Source organism: Strix aluco, chromosome 1, assembly GCF_031877795.1.
Source record: "Strix aluco isolate bStrAlu1 chromosome 1, bStrAlu1.hap1, whole genome shotgun sequence".
Classification (NCBI taxonomy): Eukaryota; Metazoa; Chordata; class Aves; order Strigiformes; family Strigidae; genus Strix; species Strix aluco.
The window spans coordinates 47555134-47570541 of NC_133931.1; the positions used below are offsets into that span (position 1 = coordinate 47555134).

The 15408-nt window shown below is 33.5% G+C and overlaps 1 protein-coding gene across 1 annotated transcript in view; it reads left to right on the top strand.

The window, feature by feature from the left end:
• CCDC178 (coiled-coil domain containing 178) overlaps positions 1-15408 on the top strand; it is a 177961-nt gene that overhangs the window by 107180 nt on the left and 55373 nt on the right. Inside the window, 1 exon segment of the mRNA XM_074822648.1 lies at positions 10885-11034. Coding sequence (XP_074678749.1) covers positions 10885-11034 — 150 coding nt within the window.

Genomic DNA, 15408 nt, shown 5'->3' on the forward strand with positions numbered 1-15408 from the left:
ATTTTACACAGTTACTGCACTAGATTTTATGAGACCATTTATGATTTGAAGTTTGTCTTCTCTGAGGCTTCATTTAAATGGTGACATATGCTATACAGTGAACATCCAGCAGAAGTTGTTATAGTCTTCCATGTCCTAGTGTTTGTTCTCTGATGTTGGTATTTCTTGGCTCTTTTTTCTCCAGTAAATGTCTTTACATGCAGTGGCCAATGACAAAAGTGTTTTGGAAGATTACTTCTCATGAAGCTTGACCATGTTCTATCTTAGGTTTGATGTTACCAAGTAGGGAAATCCCTGATACCTTTAGTTTAGCATTGCAGTGCACTGTGGGCAATATGCACGTGCAGATACCTTTGAGGACATCGGTTCCTTTTTATATCTTCAGTTTGTTTCTATAAATTAACCCCTCCACAATGGTCTCAGCATTCTTACACTGAAGGCAGGCAAAGTCTTCAGCATACAGTGGCTCAATTCAAAACCTGTTGGATTCTTCTTTTTTGGATTCCCAACCATCTCATGTCTTGTTTCTTGGCACTCTGCGCATCTTGCTGTCTTTATGTGATTGATCTGATTTGTGTGTACTGTATCATTTCTGCTGTTTATATGTTGGGGCCATCATAACATTTATGTTGTAGACTTTAGCCAGGGAAGGTTTGCATAAAAAGACAGATCTTAGATTTCACCCTAAAAAGGACAACTGAAAGGAAAACTCCTAATCTCTCTGTTTCATAAACAAGTAATTGCTGCCAAGGACTCTCTGTAGGGATGGGAAATGAGAATAAGATAATCTCTCATGTTTCCAGTTAGTAAGATTTTAATATGGTAGAGAGAGCCTGAGGTGCAAACATAATTGTACAGGTAACCACAATATTGCATTGACAGAGAGCTGAACTATGCACTTATTGATCTATTTTACCTAGAATGCAGACCTGTTCTAACTGAATAACTGAAGTTCTGGTATTCTATTATATTATAAATCTAACTTCCTTGATATTTAAGGGTACAGGATACTTCTGAGGTTTTTTATTGAGAAAGGAGATAGAGTTGACACAAAAAGAAGTTACTTGTAAAACTGTCCATTTAAAAAAAAAAAAAAAAAAAGGTTGTGTTCAATTTTTCATTATGTGTCTAGTTTTGTTTGGTGAAGGTTTTCTCAACTGACTTTTTCAAAATTTTAAAACAGTTTATTCTAGTTAGAGAGGAGTGGAGATACATTCTCTGTTATTTAAAAAGCTGGAAAAAATAAGATAAGGAGAACTCCCTCTTGAAATAAAAGTGAGGTTTTCTTCATTGGAAAAGATTAAAAAAATCTTTTAAGGAAGTTAATTCATTATAAATATTTCAGTAAGTGCTTAAAAAGGCAAAATTAAGTCTAATCTTCTTAATTATCTCAATATTGCCTATAGAAGTAATCAAAGTAAATAGATCAACAGTTCTCCAACATCAGTTACTGGATTTCAGAATTCCAGGAGAAACAATGATTAGGATCAAACTGTTTACCCATACAGGAGGTCCTAGGGGAGTTTCATAAACTAAAATCTAGAAAGTGAACTTTTACTGTGGATGTTTGAATGGACATGACTACAAAAAATGAAGTGGTCAAAAAACTTTTCAGCCAAGAAGGTCACGTGCACTATCGCTATGACAGAGTTCATGGAAGGCAAATGGCTTGTCAGTGAACCAAAGTACATAACTGAGATTAGCCAAAATACGTTTCTACAAAATTTCATTTAGAACATGACTTTAGAACAAAATAGCAATGTTGATTACCATCAAGGGATTAGTTAGTACTATTAATTTTTCAAAGAATTTTAAAACTTCTGCATGCAAATTCTGAAAGCTGATCCCTGTAACTGTGGAAATTAAAATGGATGAATTTGCAAAGCCAGAATTGAATACTAATATTTTTATTGTTGGCTACAGTGATTGTCAAAATAAAATATATTCTGTAAAATCCAGTATATTTTCCACATTTCATTTAATGAAGCAACAAAAGATTTTTAAATTCCCAATGAATGCAACAAAAAATTGGCACAATTATCCCATGGATCTCTTTATTTGCACCTTTCTGTCACTTCAGAGGCACTGTAGTCATATGGGAGTTATGTGTAGGTAATAGGTATTGTGTTGAACATCAGTGTTTACTTTTTTGATACCTTTCTCACTTTAATTTTTACAGCTGTACAAGTGAAAGAACATTTGGTTTTGAGTTAACATCTGAATAAGGAGGTTTATTGTTTATTTGCTTCATCTACTCTGCATAGTGCCATTAATGCAAAAATATTAGTCTTTGTAATGACAAAAAGAAAGTGTATATCTAATGACCTTACTTGAGTAATTAGCCTTTTCCCCTAGTGATGCAGAATTGTCCATCCCTAAATATATAAGGAATGGAGAGCCTTTATAAATCTTTAACTGGTCATAATTAAATAAATAAAAGGACATTCCCATTAGTTTCATCTTTTCCAGAATAGCATTGCAAGTGAAGTTCTCTCTCATAATATGCTCTAAAAATATTGACAGGTATATATAATCAAACTGTGATGATATAGAAGAAAAATTAATGATGCAATAATAGGAAAATAAGTTTGTGTTTAACAGTCTAAAACTATGTTATGCAGAAACCAATAATGAAATCGTAAACTCTTTTTTTTTTCTTTTACTTTTTAAACAAAGCATATAAACTTAAGGTATGGAGGAAGATGTAGGAATGGAGAAGTTCTTAATTCTATGTAATTTCAAAATCTTTTTTATACTTATATCAAATTTAACCTGAGTTTTGATACTGAATTGCATTCCATTATATTTATAGGCTAACTTTATTCCAAACAAATAGCTTTTACTTTTCCTGAAATGAAAACTTTCTGTATGGAAAAGTCTGCAATAATGAACCTAAGTTCACTGTTAAAGTTTTAGAGTATATAAAACACTTTGAAGGAACATTTTTATATTTCTTGTTTCTACGTTACTCTCAATAAACACAAATGTTGGCTTTAAAGCAAATGTGTTTTTTAAAAAAAATGTAAGCATCTGTTGTGATATAGAGGCATTTTCCTACCAACTGCATAGCTCTAAAGAATTTTCTTTTTATCTTTTCTGGTCTTTGAACAATTGATGTTTTCTTCCATTAGCATTCAGAACCAATGGGTCTGATAAGATCCTCTTCAATCAATCCCTGATTTACTGGCACTGCATATCATAACAATTGTTTCCAATTAACTTGTAATAAAATCTTTTCAAGTTACACTTTCCCACAGTTAGCTTCAAATCCAAGATGTGTTTGCTCTTCCTTTTTGTTTTATAGTTCGTTGTCATTCACATTTTCTGCAGCAGCAGTGTTATTTGTTCAGTTTCTTTTTGTCTTTGAACTTTCACTTGTGTTCTACTTGCTTTAATACTTTTTTATTTTTCACTTCTGTGGAGTCACTAATTTGCTCCTATGCCTTCTGAAGCTATTTTCCTGACACCACTGGTGGAGTCAGTGACCCCTACTACCTGAAGGCGTCACGCTTGTACTTCCAGTTCAGTGCTTTCATGCCAATCTGTTTCCATGATATCAAGAAAGAAAAGGACTGTGACTTACTTAAGTGACATATCCAAGTTGCTTCCACCAAATCAGTACCAAGCTCTAGCACAAATGTGGCACCAGACATCATGAAGATCTGTCTTCATCAGTTCATTTTCTTTATCTTCCTACACACTGCCAATTCTTCAGTGTGCTTCCCAACACAATTTATTTGTTATAAATATTGAAGAGAATTGCCGAGACCTTGAGATTGATCTCATATTGGTTCAAGATTCAGGAACTTTCCAGTGTCCTGCATGTCCCTTGAATTTGCCTATACATAAGGTATATATGCTTAACATGTATAAGCAGTGCCAAACTCTGGTTTTGCAACATGAAAATAGAATATATCCCATCACTTTCTAAAGATCTTGAATATTGTTTTTCTCCTTCTGAACATTTGTGATCATGACTGATCACAAAACTGAAGTAGAAGCAAAATTTTAGCCCTAGACAAAGCTCTTCTGTCCTTGATTCTTCCAGTAAGAAAAATGTATTTGTCTTTTATCCACAACAAAATTAGTCAAGCAGCACTATTAAGGTACATTTCTATTCAGCCAGGCAGGGACAAATATTTCAAACTTTTGATAGAGAGATACTTAAGTCTTTATGTTCTGAAAGACAACTAGTTCTTCTAGTTCAAAACTTCTTTGAATGTAGCTATTGACAGACCTGACACCGACGCATATGCAAAAATCTCTGGAGTTTCATTGGGACCATTAGAAGAATTCCAGAACAGCCACTTTTTGACTTTCAAAGAGATTGGACTGCACAAAGCAAAAGGTTCCTCCCTGTAATCAGGGTTTCTTGACTGTAGATAAAGATAGAACTAAAAATGCTTAATCAGTTGTGAGATCAGTTCAAATCTTTCTTTAACAGTAATTGATTTAATACACTGCTATTTAGCCAGAGCCACAGTTCTTTTATAGGTGTTTTGATCACAGGCTGAGTCCCCAAAATTCTGTCAGGAGTAGCAGGTCATCATCAGGTAGACTGCACATGTGCTTCTGATGCTCTTCTTTACAAGTTGGAGGTAGGCACCTTCATGGGAAAGACCCCAACTAGGTAATTGTTTTTTTCTTTCACATCTGAAAAATCAGTGACACTACATACCCTGTAGAACACACTGTTTCCTGGCCCTGCATCTGGTCTCTCTTTTACCAGTTCAGGCCTTTAGAATGGTAAATCCTTTGATTTCCCCAACATTTATGCCTCCATTTCCAGGGCTCTAAAGAATGTTGAAGTGGGAGAAACTTAAATATTTCTAGTACTTCAAATTTTTGCATCCTTTTATTTTTTTGAGATCTTCTGCAATACAATCATCTTCAGATCTTCTACAATATAATCATGGATAAAGGGTACATCAACATAAAATAATCTTAGAGCATTCAGATCCTGTTCTACAACCATGGTCTCTTTTTAGCATTAATACAATCTAGTTCATGTGCCCAAAATAACTCTGTAGAGGTCAAAAATATTCCATACACAGAAAAGACTGTATATGGAAAAAACAAAAATATTCTTCAGCTTGGGCTGACATGAAGAATTGTGACCCAAAAAGTATGATATACTATTTATTTTGGAATGCTTGTAATGTTAAAGCAGACAGGTCTGTGCTTGTATTTGCAGGTATTGTTTTAGTAGCTTTATTATTTTAGTACCATTTTTTTTTCATGATTATTTTAGCAGCATTTATTATTTGTATAACTTGCCAGAAGTTATACAGAAATTTTCTCCCAAATATTTAATACATATCTGGTTTTATTCCCCATATTAATTCTCCACTTGAGTCCCTATAAGAATTAAAACTTGGTTTTTTTAGAACTGTTGGAACTGCTATTTGGAGTGCTGTGTTATCTGTGAAAGGCTGCTCATAGTTATTGTTAGTGTAGTTTGCAGACAAGAAAAATGCAATCTGTTAGAGAACATTTTACACCATATTCCTACTGAAAGAGTAATTAATTTGTTCCAAGTGGTCTCTAGCAGATTATTCAAAAATATAATCTCTCACTTCCCTCTGTCAGTCTGTGTATATACTTAAGTGTGCATTTTCTAAAATTCCTCCCAAACATAATAAAGAAAAGATTCATGTCACAGATGTAAAAAGATATTGTCTTTTAAATGAAGAGTTAGTTTCAGTAACTCCGGGTTATGTGGGGTTTTTCCTTTGGTACAGGGGAAGACCCGTTTCAGCTCAGAGACCATAAAAATCTGTATTAGATCAGCATATAATATCAACAACGTAAATCCCCTGACTCATGTTAGAGCTTGTTCAAGCAGGGCTCAGCTGTTTCCACTGTGTACCTTAAAAGGGTTGCAGTTCTAGAAATTTACTGAAGTAGCTGCATGATCCTTGGTGCATAAATTACCAACCATCAAATGCTGGTGACAGCATCAACAGAAGACCCCAAATAAGGAGAGCGTATCTGTTATTATATCAGCTCAAATTATGTTGTAGCTTCTGTGACTTGTAGAGCCCAAACTATTTGCTAATAAGCATTAGTTGCATCAATCAATCCTCAGACAGGGAAAAAATCACACCACCTCATACTTGCTTTACAGTAACTTCCTTTCCTGTAGCTGCAGGACTTGTCAACTTTTTAACAATGACTTTGTGGCACTCAGTGTCACCGTGCTCTTTCTGCCCTGGGAAGTGACACATATGATGTGTAACAGATGCTACTGGAAAAATATTGCTAACCTCCTCAGGGGAAGCTCTATGGAGTTGGAGGGGCAGATGCACATGAACACAGTAATTTTAAGATAAGTTATTTCTTGTTTTGCTGTTCATATTATGAACAGGATACTTTATGCCTACAAAAGAAACAGTCATTCCTGCCTGGGGAAATTTTATTCCTCACAACATCAAGTTTAAGTAGTACAACCAATTAATATAGATCCTTTAATAATTAGTTTATTGCGCTGATGCACCTGATTGTCAAAATCAATTGTTCTTATCTTTCGAATAAAACACTGCTGTCAGACTGACCATTTGAAATGATGATTGACCCTGTAAACCACAGGGATTTATATCATGTTTATAGGTATATCATTATGTGGACAAAATCATTGATCCTAAGATTTGTGTCTACAATCCTTTACAAACTTTTGTCACACAAACGTGGAACCATAAAATAATTCTCGGATCACTTGCAACACAAAGTGATTGGTATTAGTGTACATAAAAGGATGAAAGAATAGCATGAAACACATTTTCCCTGTGCTGCAGGCTCCAAGTATCCCTTGCTTGTCTGTAAGTCATGGCTAGGTTAGTGGTGATCTTTACAGACTAAAAGGACTGAAGTTTAGTTATTACAAGAAATTCTGTATGGTCTGAGGTACTGGACTGATAATTCATCATTGTGTTGCATGGCTTTGCATCTGCTTTCCTATTGCCTAGTTCAGCAGCCTTTGTGCTAACAATTTGCTGGTGGTTTTGAGGAGGGCTTTTGGTGGTTTTATTTTTTCTTGCTTCCACATACTTTATTATCTCAGTATTAATTTGTATTATAGCAGACAGTAAACTGCACTTCAAATGTGATCAGCAAACACACAGAAAAGTGTTGCTGTTCCAGAAAAAGAGAGACACTTCCTAAGCTGCTGTGCTGAATAAAAGAACATAAAGACAGAAAAGCATATGTGCTGAATCAGGTGGAAATTTCCTCTAGCCTGGTATTCCACCTCTGATCCCAGATGTCCAGGTAGAGCGTAACAACAGAGCAAGCATGCTGTAATACTTCCCCAGAACAATCACTGGGCTTTCCAATCTCTTGAGCCCCAATATTTTTTTATTATTTAATAAACTTAAGTGGATTTTTCCTCCTAGAAATTCTATGTCCCTTTTAAATCTCTAAGTTTTTGATATTCACAAGAATCCATGCACCTTAACTACACATAGTGCAAAGAAATATCTTCTTTCATTTGTTTCTAGCATGGCCTTTGCTAGTTTCACTTGATTTCTCTATGACTCAAGTTTCATTTCAGGTAGGAGCCTTCAAGAAATTCCCCTGAATTATACTTTTTTTTTTCCACTGAAGAAAGTAACTTCATTTGAATGTAAAAATGTAGACATTTTCTTCCCATATTTCAGATGTCATTTCCACAACATTTGAAGAAGTCAAACATACCTGCAGACAAAGACTGATGTACCAGAAATCTTTGCTTTCAAGTTTTGCTGAGGAGCAACAGAACAAGCACATGAATCATGGTGCTTTTTGTCAGTTCACGAGTCTACAGATTCAGAAGTTTGAGTGCCAGAGATAAAAGAAATGTCAGGATTGTCTGCTTAGATATCTTACTAATATTCTGAGATTCATATCCCTGTTTTCCTAGAACAGGAGAAAGAGGTATAGTGTATATTCTGGCTTGCCAAGTTTGGTCCCAGTTTGACCATTCCTCTCTTTCACAGAGACAGAATGCTCTTAAAGACTTTTTTTTCTTGCCTACATTCTGGGAAATCCCCTGTAGAAACGTCAATAAGTGACAGTCAGGTATTTAAAGGATATATGCTCTTTACTTTCTGAACCTCAGCTCATCCTTCAGAGGAGTGAATTAGAGAAAAAGAACCATTTCATTTTATCTGTCTCAGCTGACATAAGCTATGCGATGAAGCAATTTTTGGGACTGGGCAACTAGTGTAATTGGTCATATAGACATAGCCACTGAGTCTTATAAAACCTGGAGAAAGCTATTGTCTTTTCTTTGGTATGTAGTTATTCTTTGTCAAAATGTCTAGACCATTTTAAATCATACAAAAATAGTAGGACTTCACTTGTTTTGTAGTCAGATATTTTTACTGGTGAAAATTACTATATTGATGTTCATATTCTACAAGTAAAACTTCTCTGTCATTTTCCCATATTTCTTACATATGTGAAAGTACTGATATACTCAAAACATTACTTGTTTGCAGGTATTGAATGTTAACATATTAACATCAAGCATTGTATATTTGTTAAGGAAGGTATCAGCCTGAAAAACAGGTTTTACCTCTGCCCAAAGATTAATAAAGGAGATAATCACATCTTCTTCACTAAATTATACATCTTCCTTTTTATTATTTTGTGATTTCTGAAAGACACAAAGCATTTTAATATTTTAGTGATATAGAGCGTGACAGTTCTGTACAGGAAGATTTTTTGCATTTAGTTGCATAACCACAGCCAGCTTCTAGCCAAAATTTTCAGAAATTGCTTATAAATACAATAGATACGAAAGCAGATATATCTTTATTAAGACATTGCATAGAAAAAGGACTAAAATCATTGTTAATATGCTAACTGTCCTGGGAACTCCCAAAATTCAAGTAGGTCCAAGGGATGGCTAGGAGCCTGTTCAGGCATGCTGCTATTTCCCTTGGATAGTTTTGTCTTTAAAAGGTGAGACACTAAATTACCCACTTGGGAGCAGATTCAGAAAACATATGGATTCTTCAACATTATGCACTGTGACCCCAGAAGAACTTAGACTTTATTAGTCCACTAATTCACAAGACTTTTTTTAGAGACACAGGAGCTACTAAAGCAAGGTTTGAATTTTACCAAAGTTCCCTAGCTCTCCTGGGTTCTGGGAAAACTTGTAGCTATAATATATTGCTAAAACGTTTGTTGTTTCATAAATGTTCCCAATATATATTTATGTTGCCCCTTCCAAAGAGAGCTTGACTGGCAGCAACAGAGTTCACATATAAATGGTGGCTTGAACCTGGGAAAATTAATCTAAGTTCCTTTCTGCTCAAAATGTATTTTTTCTGCCTCAGACATGCATTCAACTTAAACAGTATTCTGTTGAAAGGGAGAAGAGCAGCAGAGAGGTAAACAGAGTAACATGTAATATTCTCTCAAAACTAAACCCCAAATTATTTACAATTCCTTTCTTTGGATTTTGGTGAGGCAACTATGAGGACAGGTGGTTGCTCCCCACCTCCTGTGGTAACATTTCACTCCCAGTTTCAGACTGTCAAGCCAGAGGGCTGCCCTCGCTCCTGCTGGATTAACAGGCTTCATCCAGGGAGCAGACGATGGTGACATTTGCTCCAGCTGCTCTAGCTGTTCTGCTAGCTCTGCTTTTCTGCAAGGGTACCCATGGTTCTGCACATGGGATTACATATAATACTGATGTATAAACTAGACTCTTAAGTGGACTCTTCTACCTTTAAAAACTTTTAGACTATAGCTTTTGCATTAGAAGACTTCAAAATATTGTCTTAGGTAAGCGCATGGATATTTGGGCTTAATTAGTTGGCCCAGGCTTCTACACACTCATAATTGTAAACTCTCCTCCACTCCATAACATGCATGTATTTTTAACAGAAATACCTCCCAAATGCAACTGGCAAGAACATACATAAATTTAATAAGTTTCAGGCTTGCTTGTTGGCATTTTTTTGTGCATCTCTCCTCTTTACTGGATAGCAATGTCATCACCAGCCATGATGTTTTAAACATGTATTTTAAAGTTATTTAAAGTTATGTATTTTGAAGAAATATTTTGAAATGTGGAAATCAGCCATCCTGTTTTATAGTTATGAAATTAAAAGGGATTCTGAATGTCAAAAGTCTCTGAAATTTCAAGAACTAAGGGAAAAAATAATGAAAAATAATGTAGAATTCCTTGTCAAAAATCAATTTTAAAATAAATTTAATCAGATTGTATGTTTTGTAACTTAGAAAAAAATACCTTAGCAAATTGCAAGATCATGCATTATAATCACAGGAAGTTCAGTTATAATCATATTGAAAGGAATGGAAATTTTTCTTATTACAGAAGCATACATTCCAAACAACTTCAACTTCACCTGGTAGCAAACTATGAGTCAAACATTATATTAGTCTTTAAAATCAAGTTAATCAAATTGGAAACAATAAAGTTATTAAGAAAATACATGACTATTGCATTGTGTCAGTTTTACAAATAAGTTGGAAAACAAAACATTTGGAAACGTATAATGTGGATGAAGAATTTGATGTGTTCTCTGGCAAGATAATTTCTGTGCAGAAATGTTTTATGTAGTAAGGTAGAGGATGTGTTCTTTTTAGTAGTTTCTTTTTAGTAGTTTTAGTAGACATTTACAACATCATTTTCTGTACAAATAATTTATTAATAACATTTACTTTAGTATTAATATATTCAACAAGATCCTAACCACTTGAAACTCATTTGCAGTTTTTCCATTTGTTTCACTGAGACCATAATCCTGTCATCTATATTTTGCAGATGTTCGTAAGTGAATGAGTCAGGGAAATTGTGGAAATGACCTATGATTTTATTTTTTAGAAAGATATTTTGCAGTAAGTGTAATCAATTACTTTTCTCTTTAGGCTGCTCTGGAGCAAATCATTAAAGAAAATCTATGGCTAGCTCAAGAATATCAGATCTTTCAGAACTACTACTTAAACAGTAAAGAAGACCTCACACAACTCTATGACAACAGAATCAGGATTGAAGCTGCCATTAGAGACCATCAGCAGGTAAAGTGCTAATATCATTCATTCAATTCATTTATCTCATCTCTGAAATTCATTTAATCAATGCAGCTACTTAGTAATGATATAATACTTGCTAGCAATTCCTATCACCCGAATTCTTATTTTGTTCTTGTTTTTCTCACAGTCTTTTACTTAAATTTTTTTGCTTGCTTGCTGTGTTGGGTTTTTTTTTTATTTTTACAGAGCAGTTCACGTAAGGTATTAAAAATTCATTATTCATGAATTTCACTTTTGCAACTGAAATGTATTTATTTTTGTATATAAATATATTATTCAGTAATTAAAATGTACCTTACTGTTATGTATAAGTTCTCCATAAAACACTTTTTCTGGAAATTGTGAATTTTATGACATCTACAGTCAGACTCTAAGCCTTTAATTTAGAAAACAGTCAAATGAAAATGAAAAAGTTAAAGTCTGATTTGATGAACTTCCATGACAGTGGTATAGTGGCCAGGTGTAATGTTTTATTGACTGATTAGTAACATTTAAAAAGATAGAAATTTTTTTTTAAAATTTGACAGTGCTGTGGAACCTGAGTCAAGTGATGTTGTAAAACTTTGTCATGGGAATGTAATGCCATTTCACAGAAGAAGTCTCTTCTGTTTTCTTTCATTGTGTTTCTATATAGCTATCAAAACATGAGCCTATCAGTGCCAACTATAATCAATGAAAAATATTGTTCAGATATTTTAGTCAGATTATTGTTTGCTTGCCTTTCATGTCTATATTTCTGAAAATTAAGTCATCATGCTCACAGACCTTAAGTTCACATCAACAATTTCAGGTAAGAATTAACTCAGGTCATTTATGCAGGAACCAGGTCCTGATATATTGATATTTTAGTCCATTTTCTAAAAGTAAAGTGTAGAAGTCTTCAAATAAATAAATTAGATGTGAAATTCAGATTATTTGCTAGTACTTTACTCTTATTATTCCATTTTATGTCTTATACCCATATCTTCATCCATTGCTCATTTCCTTGTACACCACGTCAGTTAATCTCTAATTTTAAAATTCAGTGTATTCAGTTTGTTCCTGACAAATATAAATAAGAAAAACTCTTCCAAAATATTCTTGTTAACCACATAGCTCTCCTATATTTCAAGAACAAAACTGTTTTTAAGTCATGTATTCTTAGGGATAACTGTATTTGGAGAACAAGTTGGAGATTTAAAAGACAAAAAGTAGAAGAAATTATTGCCTATCTTTCTTCACCGAGTGTCGGTTATGTTCTGGTGATATGATAGCAGAGGCAATGCTATGAGTATTGAAGTGTTTTCTTAAAATAACTGGATTATAGAAGGAATTTAAAGTATTTTTTTCTGAAGGCAGAACTCAGACATACTCTCTTCAAGCCTCTCTACAGAAAAATGTATGTTAGGTTATCATCTGGACCTTCTATTTGGATGTAAGAATATATGTCTTCTACATTCTCAGAATTTAATAGTTCTTGGTAATATTTGTGAAACAGATTTTCCCACTCAACAGTTTACCTCTTCTGGACATAGTATGGATGATATTATCATGCATCTCAATGATGTAATCTGGAAGCAAAGAAAATTGCAAATGAGTTGGCATATATTGCTGCTTTTTTCCTTCTCAATTTGAATACAATAAAATAAACATAGTAAAATACAGCAAAATAGCAATGCAATACCAACAGGATCTAGTTTCAGCAGCAGTGCTATATAATCATTTGTTTGGCTTTTTAAAATCTTGTCTATGAAGTAAATGCTTATGAGTATGTTGCTGTTCTATAGGAGCATGTAATCAGCATTACAAATACATATACCTAGCTTGTGGTAGAAATTAATGATGGCAATGTTTTGAATATCGGACAGTCCTCTGTGCCATCCAGCAATGGTATGTGTATGAGGAAGAGAAATTCTATTCACAATATTAATTTGAGGATTAAAGAGACAACTTAATCTAATTTCCTTTTTGTTAACTCTTCGTTTTGTTAAACGAATAACTAGTCCAACTATTGAAACAAAACATTTCTACACTTATCACATAAATTATTTAGGAAAAAACATGTTGATTACATACAGCTCCTATTAAAAGAAGCTATATTTTTTTTCTTAGGTTTTTGCTAATAGGCGAATTACAACTGCAACAGAAAATCAGTTCTGGAGGAGTGTCAAAACAATGATTTTTCTAGGTGCTGTGCTATATATATGCCTTACAATGACATGAACAGTCAAGAAGAAGAAAGTATGTTCACCTTCCCTAAATCCTGAGAACTTTCTTTCCTATATATATAATCACGCAAAATTAGAAGCCAATATTTACAAATACTAATGTAAAAGGCAAATTGCTGGTTTTTTTTTTAATTTTTGCATAATTTTAACTAGATATAGTAACTTTTCTAACTAATGAAGTAGGTTTGCCTTGGGCTCCTAAGTAGCTGCTTTGTTCAGCCCTGGAAAGGGATTATCTTTATGATGGGTGAAATAATGCTTTGGTAACATGAAGTGTTTTATCATGACTTAGTAAGCTTCTTTGCACTGAGGAAGGTGCATTTATTGCGTGGAGGGGATATACATTGCTGAATACAGGGCCAATGCCCATAGAAATTATAATACCTTCTTCTGCATAAGGAATGCAAAGGCATGGTCTTGGGAGGAGATGAGTGTTTTCTTCCTACTACAGATATAAGATAGATGAGAAGAGGATTTCCTCTCTTGCTGAATATTTCTAGATGTTGGTATCTTCTCCTCTTGGAGACATTAGCTTTATGAATAACAAGCAAATTAAGCTCAGAGGGGGATATTCACCTTTGTGTCTGAAAACCAAGTTCTAAATGCAGTTATTTCAAAAATTCTGAGCTACCAGCATGTTCCTTTGACTTAGTATTTTTTTTAAATCATATTCAAGCATTTAGTTTTTAAACCATATTCTTATCCTGTGCCAAAGACTTTAGAATCTGCTAATGTTCATTTGTAATCCTGTCTCTAGACAGTATTTTGTAGATATTTCATATGACTGTGGAGATGTAATAGCTAGATAACTTTGAGATAATGTTTTGCTTACCTAATTAATTTTCAATTTTTAAAAAGTATCATATTTTTGGATAGTTGCTCGTTAGACCATACATACATAATATTTAGTTTCATTAACCAAAAATAAAAGATATTTCTGTCTGCAAAGATACTTTATTACATATATAATCACTACCATAAAACATTTATATTTATCCTGATGTTTAATTTGATCAAATATCAGTACAGTCAGATATCACTCTGGACAAGAAAAGTATTTCCTTATAGTTCTCTTTCTTGAGATACTCTTATTCTCAATTTGTTTTTCTTAATAGTTTACTCTCTTTGAAAAAAATGCTTCTCTCTTTAATTTGGTTTCCCTTATATATATCTTCCACGAATCAATGACATGTCTGTCATGTTGGATGTGCTAGCTTCATTATAACATGAATCACACATTTCCATCTTTTCTAGATGACATTGGAATAAACTGTGATGGATCTTGGCATTATCTTTAAATACATTCTTTTTAGTACCTAATAATTTCCCTAAACTTTTGCTTTCAAGAGTAGTTGGATGATTTTTTTTTTATAATGTCGATAGATTAATAGTTTTTACATGTGTATTTTGGTGTGGCAAAATCTTGTGTGTAAAAGATTTGTAGGTTGGTCTTTATGTGGTAGAATTTCAGTAACAAAATCTTGGCTAATACAGCTTCTGCCCTGCAAATATGTAACAGCATTTTCTTCTGGAAATCTCAATGGGCTAGCATATTAGCACCAGGAATATGATCGTACTTTAAAATCAAATCTATTTACTATATCCTTCTTTATGTACTGAACAATCTTACAATATCTATTCCATGAGCAAAATTTGATACATTGTGCTAACGTGTCAATGGTTGTACTGTAGACATTGGCACTTGTCCTCATAATGAAACTAGAGCTGATTCCCAAATATAGAGATACATCATTATAAGTTACGAACCTGTTTACTTGAATCTGTCCTTAACACTGCAAGTGTCATAGTCTTACAAAACTTTGATTTTTTTTTGTACACATAACGTTTATTTAAAAATAGTCTCTGTGCAAATTATAATTGCTTTAAAATGTAAGCAAAATATTCAGTCTCATATTCATGATCTGCTATCTTCAGGTGGCCACATTATAGTAAGAGTTTGGGAGGAGGGAGACTATTGATTTCTGTTTCTTTTTTTAACTTTCTGAATAACTGACATATTATTGTAGTAAAACATATGTAGGGTCAATTCATGCTGAATAGTTATTAGAAACCATGATAACAAAAGTCATTACACTGCAGTTCAGTTTTGACAGTAAAATTTCTGCAACATTATCACAAATCCTCATGCATT